Source organism: Trichosurus vulpecula, chromosome 9 (genome assembly GCF_011100635.1).
Source record: "Trichosurus vulpecula isolate mTriVul1 chromosome 9, mTriVul1.pri, whole genome shotgun sequence".
NCBI lineage: Eukaryota > Metazoa > Chordata > Mammalia > Diprotodontia > Phalangeridae > Trichosurus > Trichosurus vulpecula.
Window position 1 is genome coordinate 23195196 of NC_050581.1, and position 19502 is coordinate 23214697.

Here is a 19502-nt window from a genome sequence, read left to right on the forward strand (position 1 = left end):
CAAACTAACCACAAAATAGTGCCCTGGAACCAATCCTGAGTAGCAGAGCAAGCAGAAAGATGGGACAGATCAGTCTTTTAGCCCAGGAGACTTGGAAGATTGCAAGAAAAGTCCATCTTATTTGGGTAAAAGGGGAGCACATGTCCAGAACAGGAAATATCCCAGCAGGCCAGCGGAAGCCCAACCTCAGCAAACCAGTAGGAGAGCCTGAGTCCCAGCATGGTGGAACAGTCAAAAGCCAATACCAGGAACCTACCCACATGCCTCAGCGTAGCTGGGGAACCAGCAGCTTCAGCTCCAAGAATGTGCTTCAATATAGCCCCTGGTCCAATAGGCATCCTCAGACAGCTTGACCGGCAAGTGCTTAAGCATGGTTGTGGGCAGGGAGGTGACCTTCTGTGACTGGACCTCTGCATGCTTCAGTTTTGCCCCAGGCAGGCAGGAGGTAATCATATGTGGGCTGGACCTCTGCTTGCTTTAACTCAGCTCTGGGTGGGCAGGCATCCTTTAGCAGTCAGACCTTCGCGTGCTTCTGCACAGTTTCTGACAAACAGGCATCCATCAGCATGCCAAAAAAAGTAGGCCAGACCTTCATGGGCTTCAATGTAGCCCTGGGAAAACACAGAAAAAACAGATCTCAGCACATACCAGACACCACATCCAGAACCCCAGCTCAGCAACAATAAACTGCCAGATCCCTATAGCCTCCAGGAGTGCCAGACATCCTCCAGCCTATCCCCTCAACACAGCACTAGACAAGAGAGTCTCCTGTGGACCTCAGAGCCGCATCAGCACAGCACCAGGTAAACAGGCAGGGACTGCAGCCACTGGCACAAGAAACCTGAGACAGAGTCCCTTTCACTGTGGGAGTAGAAATCGAATTTAGAAGAATTAAAAGAAAGGGGAAAAAGCCCCAAAAAGATGAACAAAAAACAACGAAAAAAGAATCTGATCATATAAAGTTACTATGGTGACAGGGAAGACCAAGAAGCAAAGAAGAGGACACAATGATAACACACCTTTGGGAAAAACCCCAAGGAAAAAATGGGCACTGGTCTCAAGCCCAGAAAGAACTCATGGAAGAACTGAAAAAGGAGTTTAAAAATCACATTAGAGAAGTAGAAGAAAAATTGGGGAAAACTAGAATGAGGCAAGAGAATTTTGAAAAAAGAGTCAACATCTTAGAAAATAGCTTAAAAAGTAGAAATGGACAAATAGAAAACAAGATACAAAAATCCCCTAAAGAAGAAAAAATCCTCCTTAAAGTCTACAATTGGTCTAATTAAAAAGAAAGTCCAAAAGTTAATTGAGAAAAACATTAAAATTTAGAATTGGGCAAGTGGAAGCTAATAGGTTTATGAAATATCAAGAATCAATCAAAGTCAAAGGAATGAAAAAAAATAGAAGAAAGTGCAAAATATGACATGGGAAAAACAACCTGGAAATCCTGGAGAGAGATTCTCAGAATCAGCGAACTACCTAAAAACCATAATCAAAAGGAGGATCTAGACAGCATCTTTCAAGAAATTATCAAGGAAAACTGCAAAATGGGCATTGAAAGAATCTGCCAATCACCTTAGAAAGAGATCCCAAAATAAAAACTCTAAGAACCTTATAACCAAATTTAAGAACTATCAATCAGGTCAAGGAAAAAAAATACTACAAGTGACCAGAAAGAAACAATTCAAATATGAAGGAGTCACAATCAGGATTACAGAGGACTTGGCAGTTGTAATATTAAAGGTTTGAGAGGTCATGGAACATGATATTCCAGAGGGCAACAGGCTATGACTACAACCAAGAATCACTTGCCCAGCAAAATTAAGCATGATACATTGAGGGCAAAATGGTCATTCAACAAAATAGAGGGATTTCAAGCTTTTGTAAGGAGAAGACCAGAAGTAAACCAAAAATTTGACCTCTAATATCAAGACTGAAGAGAAGCCTAAAAAGAGAAAAAAGGGAAAAGAAAACATAAGGGATTCTATGAAGCTAAACTATTGTCATCCCTGCAAGGGAAGATGAAACTTGTAATTCTTAAACACTGGATCACTAATGGTACAGTTAGAAGGAATACACACAGAAGATAAGGATGTAAGGTGGATTTGAGGGGAATGACATAAAAAATACCTAAGGTATGAGAAAAAGGAGAACACACGATGCAGAAGGAAGAAAGAGGCAGAATGTGGTAAACTATTTCACATGAAGAGGTGCTAAAGATCTATTACAGAGTGGGGGAAGATGGGAGAGTGGGTGATGAGCATCACTTAAATCTTACTATTTTCAGTATTATTTCATAGAGGGAACAGCACAATCAACTGAGTATGGAACTCTAGCTTACTAAATTGCAAAACCTGAATATCAAAGAAGAGATTCAAAATAAAATAAAAACAACTATAAAAATAATAAGTAAATCTTAGAGCTAGTTTTGTGAAAAAAAAAAAAAAACAATGATAGATAACTCATTGGTTAATTTGATTTAAAAAAGAATAAAAGCAAATAACGGGCGAAACCATCACCAGTGGAGAAAAAATGAAAGCAATCATAAGGAAATTTTTTGCCCAATATTCACCAATAAATCTGAAAAATAGATTAATATTTATAAAAATAAAAACTAACTGGATTAACATATCAATACATAGAATGCTTAAATAACCTCATCTTAGAAAAAGAAATTGAACAAGCCATTAATCAACTTCCTGGGAAAACATTCCCTGAGCCAGATGGATTCAGATGTGAATTCTACCAAACATTTAAAGAAAAATTACTTACAATTAAACATAAAGTAGTTGGAAAAATAGACAAAGAAGAATCCTACCAAACTCCTTTGATAACATAAATATCAACCAGGAAGAGTCAAAACAGAAAAAGAAAGTTACAGACCAATTTCCCTAATGAATATTGATGCAAAAATTTTGAACACAATACTAGGAAGACAATAACAGCAATTTATCATAAGGATTACACACTATGACCAGTTGGGATTTATGCTAGCAATGTAGGGTTGGTTGAATATTTTCTAAACTATGAATGTAATGAATTGTCTGTATCAATAACAAAACCAAGAGAAACCAAATGACTATCTAAATAGATACTGAAAAAGTTTTTAACAAAATACAGCACCCATTTGTGTTAAAAATATAAACAACACAGGAATAAAGGTAGCATTCCTTAAAATGATAAGCTGTATCTATCTAAAACCATCAGCAAACATTATATGTCAAAGGGATACAGTAGAAGCCTTCCCAGTAAGATCAAGGGTCAAACAAGTGTGCTCATTATCATCACTATTATTCAATATAATGCTAAAAATGTTAGCTATAGTAATAAGAGAAGAAAAAACAATTAGATGAAGTAGAAGAGAAAATGAGGAAGTAAAACTGTCAGTCCTTGAAGATGACATGATCATATAGTTAGAGAACCCAGCACTAACAATTACTTGAAATAATTGACAACTTTAGTAAAGTTCCAGAATATAAAATAAATCCACATAAATCATCAGAATTTCTTTATGTGACCAATAAAGTCCATTAAGAAGAGATAGAAAGAGAAATTACTTTTAAAATTACTTGTAAATGATATAAAATATTAAGGATTCTGCCTGCCAGAACAAACCCAGGAAAAATGTGAACATAATTACAAAACACTTTTCAAAGAAATAAAGTCTTATCTAAAAAAACTGGAAAAATATCAATTTCTCATGACTATGCTGTGCCAATATAATAAAAATTATAGTTATACATAAACTAATTTACCTATTCAGGGCTGCATCAATCAAATTATCAAAAAATATTTTATAGAGCTAGAAAAAATAACAACAAAATTCATCTGGAAGAACAAAAGGTCAAGAAGATCAATGGAATTAATGAAAAAAAATACAAAGGAAGGTTGCCTCGCAATACCAGCTATCAAACAATATTATAAATTAGTAATTGTCAAAAATATATAATATTGCCTAAGAAATAGAGTGGTGGATCAGTGCAATAGATAAGGTACACAAGACACTGTAGTCAATTACCATAGTAATCTAGTGTTTGTAAACCCAAAGATCCCAGCTTTTGGGTTGAGAACTTGCTATTTGGCAAAAACTGCTAAGAAAATTGGAAAACAATAGGATGCACACTAGGTATAGACCAACATCTCACACCATATACCAACAGAAAGTCAAAATGGTTTCATTATTGTAAAGTTGTTGGGAGGAAAATGTTGAGAAAGTTTAACTGTAGTACTTTCTCTACTCCATCATCTTGGCTTTGCCCTGTGGAAATAAGTCTCTCTCTTTATCTGTATCTATTTGTCTCTGTCTGTCTCTATTTCTGTCTGTTTCTCTCTGTTTATATACAAACACTATATATGGTATGTATGTGTCTATATATAGACATACACATATAATGTAGGTATGTATATAAAATCTTAAACTTTCATTGGGCTTGAGTCTTTTCCTCATTAAAAGAGTAATATATTCTGATAAAATAATAAAATTTATCCAAGAGACAGTGACAAAAATACATTGAAAAGTTGGAAATTTACCTGGAATCCTCCTTTGGAGGTCTGATTGGGGAGATAGAGCCAGAATTGCGACAAGAATATTCCCTTCCAAATATCTTTAAAATAATGCCTTAAGTCAAATTTTGGAGTGGAGTGACACATTTTTTCAACCTGAGACAGCATGAGAGGTCAGCAGGAGTGGTCTTATTAAAGGAAGAGTTGACTTAGAACACATGCAGCATCAGCACCAGCAGTCAACCTTGAAGGGGCCTATGATAGCAAAAGCAACAGGTTCAGGAGCTCTCAGCCCAGACAGTAAAGAGTCAGAAAGTGGTCAGAAAGGGGTTATAAAGACCTTTTGCTTGTACTGTTGTAGCAGCAAGCACCCTAGCATATCTGAGATGGCCTGCTAGAACAGGTTATGTAATATGCTTTTCTAGGAAATACTGCTCAAAAAGGGGTTAACAATCCTACTTTTAATTATATCCACTAGTTCAGGGGAAAAGGCAACCCCCTGAACATCAGAGAAGTGAAGGGGTGAAGAGAAACCCTAGCCCTCATGACTTCAGGAGGTCAGAGACCCTGATCACTGTTCTAGGATAGAGAAAAGAATTTATAGGTGTTCACAAGGGACAAGAGGTTCTATTCTTAGTTTCAGGATTGAGAAGACTGCTTGTGGCCTCTCAGTAGGGAGCAGGGGACCAGGTCTAAATTCCAAGACAGAGAAGCACACAAGTACTGGCAACCACAGGTGAGCAGGGAACCTAATCATAGTCCTTGGGTCAAGAGGAGCACTAACATTTGTGGCTGCAGTGGAACAGGGGCCTTCTTGGTGAAGACTAGAGCAGAGAACAGGAGGGAAATGATCATATTTCTCCTTGAATCACACTATCTTGGAAGGACTGATAAATTACAGACCCCTAGAACTAGTTCTGAAAACAGCAGCACAAAAAACTCAAAGTTTGGAACAGTGCTCCCCCAACATATCTCAGAAGCGGAGCAGAACTTTAATATAAAGATGAAAGTGAAGGAATATTTAGTAAAATGAGCAAACAACAAAAAGAACCTGACCACAAAAAACCCAGTAGTGAAAAGAAGATCAAGGCACAAACTCAGGTGATAATGATGTCGCAACAGTTACAAGCAAAGTCTCAAATGAAAAAAAAAAGTGAATTGGACATAAGCCCAACAAAAATTCCTAGAAGGGCCCAAAAAGGATTTTAAAAATACAGTGAGAGGTAAAGAAAAAAATGGCAAAAGAAATGAGAGTGACATAAGCAAATTGTGAAAAAAAGAATTTCTTGTTAAAAGAGAAATAAAAATGCTTAAAAAAACAGTAGTGGTCAAATGGTAAAAGAGGCACAAAAACCCACTGAAGAAAAGAGCTCAATAAAAACCAGAACTGGGTAAATGGGAAAAGGGGTATAAAAATTCACTGAAGAAAATACTTCATTAAAATTTATAATGGGCAAATGGAAGCTAATGATTCCATGAGACATTAAGAAACAATAAAACAAAGTCAATGGGTTGCTCGGAAGTACAGAGGATACAATGCTGTACTTGGAATCAGGAAAACTCATCTTTCCCAGTTCAAATCTGTCCTTAGATACAAGCCATGTAAGGCTGGCCAAGGCACTTAATTCTGTTTGCCTCAGTTTCCTCATCTGTAAAATGAGCTGGAGAGGGAAATGGCAAACCACATCAGAAAACTCCAAATGTGCACAACTGATAAACAACTGAACAAGAAAAATGATGAAAAAACGAAGTCAAAAGAATGAAAAAAATAAAAGAAAATATGAAATACCTCTTTGGAAAAAATAATTGACCTGGAAAATAGATTGAAGAAAGATAAATGAAAAACTATTGGACTACTTGAAAGTCATCATCAAAAAACAGCCTAAATATCATATTTCAATAAATTATACAGGAAAACTTCCCTGATATACTAAAACCAGAGAGTAAAATAGAAATAGAAAAAATCCACTAATAACTTCCTGATAGAGGAAAAAAAAAGAATCCCTGATGTCTTTTAAAGTACAGCTTATGTGCCAGCTCCTACATAAATCCTTTATTGCTCCTCCTCCCAACCCAATTATTATCACATTTTACTATACATGAAATTACTGTATATTTATTTTTACAAGTTGTATTATTCTAATAAAATGTATGTTTGGAATCCATGGCTTTTTACATATTTCAATAAATCATTTTGATATTTGCGATTATTATGTGATAGGGTTCATAGGTTTTACCTAACTGACAAAAGGATCCATGAAACATAAAAAAAGGTTGAAAATACCTGTAATACACACTAAGCCCCAAGAGGCCAATAATTGTTTAATTTTTTTTTTTGTTTCTGCTTTCTTAAAGGCTAAAATAGGGCCTTGAATATAGTAGACACTTAAGAAAATGATTCCTGGATAGAATTGAATTTCTTCTCTCCATTAATATCATGTTTTCATGCTTCATTGTGGATGAGGTGACACTGGATGCTACACGGGTCAACTATAAGTTCTGACAAGCGATAGAATGTGGTAAGATTTTGAGTCTGATGACCTGGATTTGAATTTCAAGGCTTCTATTTTACTGTCAGCTACCTTTGGAAAGTCACCTTACAACTGGAACTTCAATTTCAATGTAAAATGAAGAAGTTGGAATACATGATCTCTAAACTTCTTTCTTATTTTAGAAGCTACATTCTGCTTAGGTAAAGTTTTTGAATATGGGTATGGAGACCTGTGACAAGACTCAATGTTTATCTTCTACAGGTGAGTATAACTAATTGCTGAGAGTATTGTCATTGAATGTCTTTTTGACACAGGAACTCATGAAACTTAACATTAAAATATTGATGACAGTCATCTCATTCAGTAGAAGGAGTAGTCTTGATGAAGCAACTTCTATTAAATTATTGAACTGTGCTTATATAATAGTATCAGAGAAGAATGATGCAGAGGTAAAGAAGTTAATTCACTTTTGAAAGGTGAGACCAAGTTAAAACCAATATTGAGAACTGTTTTGCTCAATCGAACTGAAAATGTTAAGTCTGGACCACCAATCTGAGTCATTATGGAAAAAAAGATCTGTATGGTGAGATATCGTAACACCAGAGGAATGAGAATTTCCATGGAGGGTGATTTTAGAAGAAAACTTTTTCAAAAATGGTTTTCCTTTAACACTCAGCTCAGGTATTACCCCCTCAAAGAAGCCTTCTCTAACTATTGGTGTTCTATCTCCAAAATATTACTAGAGTTCTATCTCTGTTAATTCCTTTGTCCCACTCTGTCCTTACTTTTTCTCACAATTCTCTGTATTTCTTTTCTTTTATTTTTTTTCTTTCACATATACATTTTATTTGAACTGGTCTTAAGTACAGGTAAAGTTCCTCCCCTCCCCCAAGTACTGGCACCAACCTCATAAAACTCACAGTAAAATTGTAAAGTCTTCATTCACATCTATGTTCTGGGCAGCGAGGGAATTTAGGGGGCCATTCACTATGGCTGACAATTTTTAAAAACAGGAACAAGTATTAAAGTGGAAGATACAAAAAGTTTTTTTAAGGATTACATAATTTACAGGTAAAGGAATACTAGTACCTTTCCCTCTCCCTGCCTCCCCATCTGGATTTTTGTTAAGTAGCTCCTTTTCTTTAGCAGAGGACAGCCTTCACATAGGCTTGTAACTCTTTAACAATGCATTATAAAATATTTGGAATGAGTATAAAAATACAAAAAAATGTACAATCAGAATCCTGAAGACGCATTGTAGAACTTTAGGATGTTTGCCTCCAACATACTTAGACTGCTCATCACCTTCTCCATTCCAGTTTTTAAATCCTGTGTCAAGCACCAAAAAAATAAAAAAATAATAATAATAAAGAAAGCCATGCTAATCTCATTTCTCCTTTTTTTGGGCAATTATCATGTCACACCCTTTGACAAAAAGATAAAAAAACACAAATGGTCCATTTAAAAGCACTTGTGGGGGGGCAGTGGAGGGGCCAGATTCATCATATTCCTGCTTGCTGATCCACATCTGCTAGAAGGTGGAAAGAGACACTAGTATGGAATGTCCAGTCCAAACAGAGTATCTGCGCTTGGAGGAGGGGGGGGCAATGATCTTGATTTTCATTGTGCTGGGAACTAGGGCTGTAATCAGTCTCCTTCTGCATCCTAGCTAGGTACATGGTGGTACCACCAGACAATATGGTAATGGCATACAAATCCTTACAGATATCAACATCACACTTCATGATTGAGTTGTAGGTAGTTTTGTGGATTCCACAGGATTCCATACCTAAGAAAATGGTTGGAAGGAGCTTCTGGGCATTGGAAACTCTTGTTGCCAATGATGACAACCTGACCATCAGGGAGCTCATAGTTCTTTTTCAGAGAGGAGCTAGATGCAGCAGTGGCCATCTTTTGCTCAAAGTCTAGGTAGGGTGACATAACACAGCTTCTCCTTGATGTTATTCACAATTTCCTTCCCAGCTGTGGTAGTGGAACTATACCCTCTCTTGCTCTGGATCTTCATGAGGAAGCCCACCAGATCATGGCAAGCCAGATCCATATGGAGGATGGCTTGGGGAAGGGTATAATCTTCATATATGGGCACCATGTGGGTGACAGCATCAGCAGAGTCCATCACAATACCAGTGGTAAGACCAGAGACATACAGGAACAGCACAGCCTGGATGGCAATGTACGTGGCTGGGGTATTGAAGGTCTCAAACATAATCTGAGTCATATTTTCTCTGTTGGCTTGGCTTTGGGGTTCAGGGGGGCTTCTGCGAGCAGCACAGGGTGCACTTCAAGGGTCACACAGAGCTCATTGTAGAAAGTAGGATGCCAGATCTTCTCCATGTCATCCCAGTTGATGACTATACCATATTCAGTGGGGCACTTCAGGGTCAGAATATCTCTCTTGCTCTGGGACTCATCCCCTACATAGATGTCTTTCTGGCCCATACCTACCATCACACCCTGATGTCTGGGGCACCCAGCAATTAAAGGGAAGACAGCCTGAGAGGCATCACCTCCTATAAAGCCAGCTTTACATATTCCAGAGCTATTGTCAACAACTAGAGCAAGCAATATCATCATCCATGAGGAACTTTGAAGGGGAAAGTTTAAACCCTTAAGAGAGAGAAGAGGTGGTGCTGCACCTGGAGGCAGAGGGGAGGCAAGTGCATGCCGGTTGAAAGAGCTCACAGCTATCTGTATTTGTTTTAGACCAAAACAATGAAATATAACCATTTTAAGGTCAGAGAAGGCTTCATGTTTTTTTTGTGCCCCTGGTCCTCATGTTTAGCACAGTGGCTTTCACATAATACATAATGTACTTAATAAATATTTCACCATTTCAATTAAAAATTGAAATTCAAAAGAATTAAATTTAATGGAATTGAAAAGAAGTTTTCAATTGATAATCATTGCTTTTAATTGATTTTCGGAATATCCCTAGATGTTTTTATTCTGTCCAGTTAGGGTAATATGTTACATGCATAAACCAAAAGACTCAGGTAAAAACCTGCTAACATCTTTCTTTTAAAGTCTGAATAGATTAACCAGCATCCTTCAAAGGACTATTTTAATGATGAGATTTTCCATCATTTTTGGATTTTGTTTAACCAACTGAAACTGGGATTATGGATTGCTAGGATCCGACCTTCTTTATGAAAAGTTGATAGGGGTTAGAACAGTAATAAGTCTGGAACTGGAATGAATCTTAGAAATCATCTAATCTATTTCTCATTTTTCAAATTAAGAAACTGAGGCTCAGGATATTTAAGTGACTTCCTCAAAATCACAGCAATAAATGAATGTGTTTATTATGAGGCATTGTGCTAGCTATTAAGAATAACAATGTAAAGAATTTAAAGTGCTTTAATAGGGAAATAGATGCATATATAATTATATACTGAATAAATACATGGTAGTTTATTATCACTTAGAGAGAAAGGATACTAGAAGTCAGGAAGATCTAAAAGCACTTCTTATGGAAGATGATGCTTGAGCTGTATATTGAAGAAAGAGATTCTGTGAGACAGAGTTGAGGAGGGAGGATATTTCCAGGTATGGAGGATAGCCAATTCAAAGACACAGGTATGGGAGATGAAGTTCCATGTAAGTGCAAGGATAATGTCAGGTAGAAGGTCACTTCAACTGGAACACAAAGAATGGGAGATAGAAAAATATACAGTGAGGCTGGAAAGATAAGTTGGGGACTATTAATTAATGCAAAGGGCATTAAAGTTAAGAAAATCAATTTAAAAAAATAAATTTCATTCTTCTTTATTTTAAGATGGCTCTTTCAGAGGAAGAGGGGAAAGGATAGAGACATTTAGAGAATGCAAAAACCAAAGTTATAAATAAAATTTATTTTAAATAAAGATAGACAGGGAGATATCCATTTTACCTTAGAGACAACTGAGAAACAGTGGAACTTTTAAAAATGGAAATTATATGACTAGATCTGTATTTTTTAATTTAAATTTATTTATTTAACATATTTGGTTTTCAGCATTGATTTTCACAACAGTTTGAATTACAAATTTTTGCCCCATTTCTACCCTCGCCCCCACTCCAAGATGGCTGATATTTTGGTTACCCAGTTCCCCGGTCAGCCCTCCCCTCTATCACCCCCCTCCCCTCTCATCCCCTTTCCCCTTCCTTTCTTGTAGGGCAAGATAAATTTCTACACCCCATTGCCTGTGTATCTTATTTTTTAGTTGCATGCAAAAACTTTTTTTGTTTTTGAAAATCTGATTTTAAAACTTTGAGTTCCAAATTCTCTCCCCTCTTCCCTTCCCACCCACCCTCCCTAAGAAGTCGAGCAATTCAACCTAGGCCACACATGTATCATTATGTATAACCCTTCCACAATACTCATGTTGTGAAAGGCTAACTACATTTTGCTCCTTCCCAACCCATCCTGCTTTATTGAATTTTCTCCCTTGACCCTGTCCCCTTTCCAAAGTGTTTGTTTTGATTACCTCCACCCCCATCTGCCCTCCCCTCCATCATCCCCCCCATTTTATTTTTTTTATCTTCTTCCCTCTTCTTTTCTGTGGGGTAAGATACCCAACTGACTATGTATGGTATTCCCCCTCAGGCCAAATCTGAGGAGAGCAAGGTTCACTCATTCCCCCCTCACCTGCCCTCTCCCCTCCTCCCACAAAACTGCTTCCTCTTGCCACCTTTATGCAAGATAATCCACCCCATTCTATCTCTCCCTATCTCCCTCTCTCAGTATGTTGCTCTCTCATCCCTTAATTTCATTTTATTTCTTTTAGATATCTTCCCTTCATCTTCAACTCACCCTGTGTCTGCTCTCTCTCATTTACGTATATATATATGTATATATATATATATGTACATATATATAAAAACATTATATATATACACATACATACACATACATACATATACACATAGATATATACATACATACACATTCACTTATATATATACATAAACATATATATATATATATATATATATATGCATATTCCCTTCAACTACCCTAATACTGAGGTCTCATGAATCATACATATCATCTTTCCATGTAGGAATGTACACAAAACAGTTCAACTTTAGTAAGTCCCTTGCAATTTCCATTTCTTGATTACCTTTTCATGCTTCTCTTGATTCTTGTGTTTGAAAGTCAAATTTTCTATTCAGTTCTGGTCTTTTCACTGAGAAAGCTTGAAAGTCCTCTATTTTACTGAAAATCCATATTTTGCCTTGGAATATGATACTCAATTTTGCTGGGTAGGTGATTCTAGGTTTTAATCCTAGCTCCATTGACCTCTGGAATATCGCATTCCAAGCCCTTCGATCTCTTAATGTAGAAGCTGCCAGATCTTGAATTATTCTGATTGTGTTTCCACAATACTCAAATTGTTTCTTTCTGGCTGCTTGCAGTATTTTCTCCTTGATCTGGGAGCTCTGGAATTTGGCAACAATATTCCTTGGAGATTTCTTTTTGGGATCTATTTGAGGAGGCGATCGATGGATTCTTTCAATTTCTATTTTGCCCTGTGGCTCTAGAATATCAGGGCAGTTCTCCTTCATAATTTCTTGAAAGATGGTATCTAGGCTCTTTTTTTGATCATGGCTTTCAGGTAGTCCAATAATTTTTAAATTATCTCTCCTGGATCTATTTTCCAGGTCAGTGGTTTTTCCAAGGAGATATTTCACATTGTCTTCCATTTTTTCATTCCTTTGGTTCTGTTTCATAATATCCTGATTTCTCATAAAATCACTAGCTTCCACTTGCTCCAATCTAATTTTTAAAGTAGTATTTTCTTCAGTGGTCTTTTGGACCTCCTTTTCCATTTGGCTAATTCTGCCTTTCAAGGCATTCTTCTCCTCATTGGCTTTTTGGAGCTCTTTTGCCATTTGAGTTAGTCTGTTTTTTAAGGTGTTGTTTCTTTCAGTGTATTTTTCAGTATTTTTTTGGGTCTCCTTTAGCAAGTCATTGACTTGTTTTTCATGGTTTTCTCGCATCCTTCTCATTTCTCTTCCCAATTTTTCCTCTACTTTTCTAACTTGCTTTTCCAAATCCTTTTTGAGTTCTTCTATGGCCTGGGGCCAGTTCATGTTTTTCTTGGAGGCTTTTGTTGTAGGCTCTATGACTTTGTTGTCTTCTTTAGGCTGTATGTTTTGGTATTCTTTGTCCGCAAAGAAAGAATCCAAAGTCTGAGACTGAATCTGGATGTGTTTTCGCTGCCTGGCCATATTCCCTACCAACTAACTTGACCCTTGAGTTTTTCAGTGGCGTATGACTGCTTGTAGACTAACGAGTTCTATGTTCCACGTTTGGGGGGGAGGTGCCAGCTCTGTCAGACCCGCAGTTCCCCAAGAAACCCCAGTCCAGACTGGGCTTAGATCTTCAGCAGGCTGTTGCACTCCTGCTCTGATCCGCCACTTAATTCCTCCCACCAGGTGGGCCTGGAGCCGCAAGTAACAACAGCTGTAGCTGCCCCACCTCCGCTGCCCCCGGGGCTGGAAGCCGAACCCTGAACTCCTTCCACTCCCGCAGCTTTTCCCACTAACCTTCTCCGCAGTCTTTGGTGTTTGTGGGTTGAGGGGTCTGGTAACTGCCGCAGCTCACATATTCAGGGCACTAGGGCCCCCTCCGCTCGGTTTCTGGTCTGGATGGTCCATGCAGCTCAGGCTGGGCTCTGCTCCACTCCGTTCCCAGCTCCCAGCTCCAAGCTCCGTGTGAAATAGACCTCACCCAGAGACCATCCAGGCTGTCCTGGGCTGGAGCCCTGCTTCCTTCTGCTCTTCTGTGGATTCTGCCATTCTAGAATTGGTTCAGAGCCATTTTTTATAGGTTTTTGGAGGGACTCGGGCATGGAGCTCACTCTAGTCCCTGCTTACCAGCCGCCATCTTGGCTCCACCCCCGACATCATGACTAGATCTGTATTTAATGAAAATCACTTTGGCATATGTTTTGAGGTTAAGTTAGAGCAGGGAGAGACTTGCGGCAGAAAGGCTATTTAGGAGCCTGATGCAATAATGAAAATGAGAATTAATCAGAATCTGAACTAAAATAGAGGCTTTTTTAAGTACAAAGAAAGGGTTATATGTTGTGTTGTAGAAATTGAAGATATGGCAACAAATCAGGTATGTTTGGTTAAAGTAAAGAGATGAGGTGTCATGATAGTACAACAACAACAGCAATAAATTATTTGGTAACATAGATATAAGAGGGCACCACTTTTTCTCCTTCCTCCTAATTGGACACCACACTCAGAATTACCATTTCAGCTTCTAACAGACAGTGTAGATAGAAGTCTTTATGGACCTTTTCCCAGACATGTGTGGCTCATCATTGTGGGATTGCATTGGGAAATGAAACAAAATCATTTAATGCCTACAAAGTTGGTAGAACTAATGATTCAGTCAATATGATAAAGGGTACTCTTTGACCTCATGCGTTGAATCTTTCCATTTTAGTCTGAGAATCATGAGGGACTGTTTTGAACTACGTCCTGAGATTTGAGAGTGGGCAAGAGCTGCCTGGTTCATTCCTCTGCTCTTTCATCCATATGGTCCAAAACATATGTCAGCCAAACCCTGTGTCTCAGTCTTGGCATGGGCTGCTTTTCTGGTTTTGTTCTTTCCTGATTAAAAAACAAATGAGTAAGTTCAGTGCCCACCCTGGCTTGGAGGTTACCTTGAAAGTTTGAAAGGTCTAGAGGACTTATGTGAAAAATGAGTTGGTTATATCAGATCTGCAAGCAGTTGATTGAAAAACAGGTAAACAAGACGATCAGAGGAAGTTAAGGTTTGGAGTTTATTAATCTTGAAAAATACATTATGACCTGATGAAGTTTAAATATAATCCTCTCAGTATAGTAATGATTTTAGATAAATGTAATGGTTTCTATAATGTATTTGTTTTGGTAAAAAAAAAACTCTTTGTAAGTATCCTGTTTTTAACATTACTTTTGTGTGTAGGAATAAATTACCTGACCCATACCTAACTCATAGTATTTCTTGATCACTCTTCATACTCCTCCTTTTTGAGGAGGGATTCAGTGCCACCCATAATAAAAACTGCTCTTCTCAAAGATGGGAGACTTGATGAGTCAATGAATGTTGGAAAAGGGAACCTCACTCTTGTCAGATGCCAGGCTCCTCAGTACTGGACATGGTCCAGCTACATAGATGAGTACAGAACAGAATGATGACACAGCACTCCCAGGTCTAGTAGTAACTCAGCAATGGTTTCTTCTTCAAAGTTAGACAGATATTAAGTTGAAAATGAGGGTTTTAACTTCAAATTTAACTTAATGTCATGTAATTTAAAACTGGAAAAATTGTGTTTAGCTTCTTCTCAGAAAAGGAGTCCATTTTCTTCACATTAGAACTGCTACAGTGTAGATATGTCCTACCTCAGGCATCTTGACTGAGATAGTGGATCCTGGAAATAAGCTCTCTTTTGCTGATCTATTTTAGGACTTTTAATTTCTGAAACTCTTGGATCTAATTAACCTCATGGGGCTCAAGACCAATTGGCAACATCTGCATGCTAATTGTATCTCAATAGCTGATGTTAATTATTTTTCAGAACTTTGCTGCCTCCCTCACAATTCCCTCATCCCCACTCCAAGGATAGGACCTGGGGCTATTACCCCATTGGATATACCCTAAGGAATACTGTGGCTCACAAAATAGATAACTGAACATAACAGAATAAAAATAAGGAAGATTTTGATTCTGGTCTTTGAATTTAAGCAACCAATTTGGGAATATTTATTTGATTTGCAGTTTAATATGTTTTAAAATAGTTAGTGACTGTGATATGACATAAACATATTTAAAACAGATTATCTTTAAGGTTTAAAAAATGAAACATGCATAAATATTTAATATACTCCTGAATTGATTTGGTGCCATGGCTGACATCTAAGTATGTACACAATAAAAAAATGAAAGAATGATGCTGAGATGCAGGACACTGTGCTGAGACAAATATGGAAAACTATTAAATCAGTGACATATTTCCATGATTAACGTAATTGCTTTTAAATAGTCAAGGCCATTGAGTCTGGACCCGATCCTCTTCTGTAACTACTGTTATGATACCCACAGTTTGGCAAGTCTTAGGTTATTTGTTCTCAATTATAAGGTCCCAAGATCATAGTTTAGAGGTGGAAGGTTTTCAGGGGTCATCTATTATAATTCTCTCAATTTACGAACGAAGATACTGAGACAGAGAGAAGTTACCTTTTCCTAGGTTATGTGATATAGGTTATATAGCAGGTAGAGTAAAGTGTATGCTCATTTTTCTGGCCAGTGGTTATTTTCCTCTATGATGGCTCATAAGTTCTTATTCTGAGTAATGAAGGAAACAGATAAAAGCTCAATGTACTAGTCACATTACAATTGACAGTGGAAAGATGGTAGCCAGCTGCTTAAAGTTTACAGAAAGTTTTTTTTTTTTATTATTTTTCTTGGAAGAGAAATACAGGAAATGAGCATTGGTCTCAGAGATCCACACTTAAGTCTTGTTCCACCATTTACCTGCATATGATAGTGGGTATGAATAGTTTCCCACATGTAAAATGGGGATAATAAAATTTCACATCATTCGTCTCGGTGGTAGTGGGTGAAGGGCGTGCGGAACCGGCTTGTCATCATGGCAACTGAGACCGAGGCTGGGGAACCCGGGAAGGGGAAGCCCTTTAAGCTTCTAGGGATTTTAGATGTCCAAAATGTACCATGTGCACGAGACTCTCTCCTCTATGGCTCATTAGGATCTGTCATAGCTGGCTTTGGACATTTTTTATTTACTAGTAGACTTAGAAGATCTTGTGATGTTGCAGTAGGAGTATTTATTTTGGGAACTTTAGGATGCTGGTTTCCTTGTAGATATAATTATGCAAAGCAAAGAATCCAGCAAAAAATTGTCCAAGAAGGAATACAAAACAAGATTTTGTTTGAAAGCACCCACCTTGATCCTGAAAGAAAACAGATCGGCACCAAAAGCAGCAATTCTTAATCTAGGCCAGAAAGCTAAGGAACAACTTAAAGCCTTCCTTGAAATCATGGACTATGAGCAAAGTTGATCAGCTGTAGAAACATCTGACAGGGACACTTGAAGAAAATGGAAATTTTATTTTAAAAATATCTGCAGCATATAAAAGTGGTTAACATTTTATTGTCTGTATTGTAAATTTCAAACCTGATAGTGCAACACAATCTATAATTTATTAATATTGTGATGGTGAAATAAATGAAAAAATTAAGTCTTTGGTACTTGGAAAAAGTTTCTAAATATAGCTTCTAATAATTGTTTTACTATAGCAGCAGAAGTTTCATTTGCTTTTATCTTTTGGAATACCATAGCAAGTTAATGATAGTGTTTCTAGGACTCAAAACCTTGCTTCTCATTTGGATTATTCTGAATCTTAAAAAAAAAATCTAGATTTGATTTTTCTAATCTTCCCAGTTCAAAATGAGATTTACAGTTTCCATTTGAAGTATAGTAATACATATTATTGACTATAAGGTTATGAGTTAGATGTCCTCTATTCCACCTTATACTTTGAGAAAACTTGGACTGTAGTCAAAGTTGTTAGAGCCCTTAGAAATTGTGGGGAGTTTAAAGTTACTTACCCTTAGATTTTCACTCAGTCTTCATATGCATTGTAACAGTCCATCTCTCTAGCATTCACTAAATAAAGACACAAAGGTGCACTTTTAATATAAATGTGTAAGAACATTTAAAGGAAGAAAAAAAAATGAAAGACATTGTTATGTCTATTATTTATTAACCTTTGTCATCCACCCAAAAGTTTGAAAAAATGAAGATGGTTATGGTTATCAAAAAAAGAAAATTTCACTACTTACTTCACAGGGTTGCATGACAAGAAGATTTTTATAAACAATACAGAGCTATACAATCATGACCGGAGATATCAAGGCAAAGTCCATAGTATTATAGATACAGTTACCCCTTCCACATCACAACGGTTAGAGATGAAGCATCCCCAACATATGGAAAATCAGTGTAAAATTTTTGACCCTCACTTCATACCAGAAAAGAAGTTTGAATTATTACGGTACTAAAGGATAAAATATGTTGATATTATACAATACTCTAAATATATTTTATGTATTTCTAAGTTTCTAATTTTTTTGTCAACTGCTGGCCTTCATGTGCCAAAAATAATATTTCATTTATTTTGCAGACCCACAACATATTGTGAAAACTGTAATGACAGTACACAAATTTGCCATACAGGTCAGATGGGATAGTTTATTGTTATGACCAGTCATGTCAGAGAGAGATTAGGTTTTTGATAGTTTTCCTTTTCTTTTTGAACCCTAAAAACAATTCCAATGCTTCTATCTATCTATCTATCTATCTATCTATCTATCTATCTATCTATCCATCTATCTATCTATCTATCCATCCATCCATTGGAAGAAGCATGTAATATGAAAGGCAGTCAGTATAGGACTTGGGATGGGACATAAGTTTGAAGATTTGTCTTAAGGATAGGGGTAGAAAGGAAAAAGGAAATCAGTGTCAGTGTCAGATCATTAATCCCTAGTCACACAAAGTCACCGTTTTGTCCAGTTTCCTCCCTTTTAAAACAATAATTCAAAAACACTGACAAAGGAATGAAAGAAATGTAGGCAAAAAAGATAGACTAAGTACATACTGTCTTGATATTACTTTTATTTAAAATTATTTATTTGTAACATTTCACTATTTGACAAAAATTTCTGGGGAAACTGGAAGGCAGTTTGGTGGAATGTGGGTATAGAGCAGTATCTCACACTGCATCCCAAGATAAGTCAAAATGGGTAATGATTTGGAAATAAAATATGATATCATAAACAAAATAGTGGACTCAGAAATACTTTACCTATAAATCTGTGAATAAAGAAAGAATTTATGATCAAGCAAAAGTTTAGAGAGCATTATGGGATGTGAAAAGGACAATTTGAATATATTAAATTTTAAAAATTACACAAAAAACAGTGCAACCAAAACTAGGAAGAAAGTAGGAAAGTGGAAAAAATATAGAAATTTCTCTGATAAAAGTTGTCATTTCTCAAATATATAGGAAATGGAGTAAATTTATAAGTCATTATCCAATTTTTAAATGGCAAAAGTATATGAACAGGCAGCTTTCAGAAGAAGACATCAAAGTTATCTACAGTCATATAAAATGCTTTAGTTCACTATTGATTAGAAAAATGCAAAACATAACAATTTTTATATACTACCTCATAACTATGAATTAGGCTACTGTGACAGAAAAAAAGAAACAAGTATAGAAAGGTTGTGAAAAATAGGGAAACTTTTAGGGGGGTTGTGAACTTAACCAAACATTTTAGAAAACAGGGGGCGGAGCCAAGATGGCCGCATGAAGGCAGCATCTTACCGGAGCTCTCTCACAAGGTCTGTCAGATTCCTATAAAAAAGTGAATTTGAGCAGATTTGAGAGAGTCAGAAACCGCAAGCAGTCTGCGTGGGGCAA

General features: G+C 36.8%; 1 protein-coding gene and 1 pseudogene across 1 annotated transcript; one reads left to right on the forward strand and one right to left on the reverse strand.

The window, feature by feature from the left end:
- Positions 1-8456: 8456 nt before the first annotated feature.
- On the reverse strand, positions 8457-9594 carry LOC118831224 (annotated as a pseudogene).
- A 7051-nt stretch (positions 9595-16645) lies between these two features.
- Positions 16646-17049, forward strand: LOC118831847 (cytochrome c oxidase assembly protein COX20, mitochondrial-like). The gene has a single exon (XM_036739308.1). The coding sequence runs from the start codon at positions 16646-16648 to the stop codon at positions 17006-17008; it is 363 nt and encodes a 120-aa protein (XP_036595203.1). The 3' UTR covers positions 17009-17049.
- The last annotated feature ends 2453 nt before the right edge of the window (positions 17050-19502 follow it).

Coding starts and splice junctions, on each gene's coding strand:
- LOC118831847 (XM_036739308.1), top strand. CDS start 16,646: ATGGCAACTGAGACCGAGGCTGGGGAACCCGGGAAGGGGAAGCCCTTT.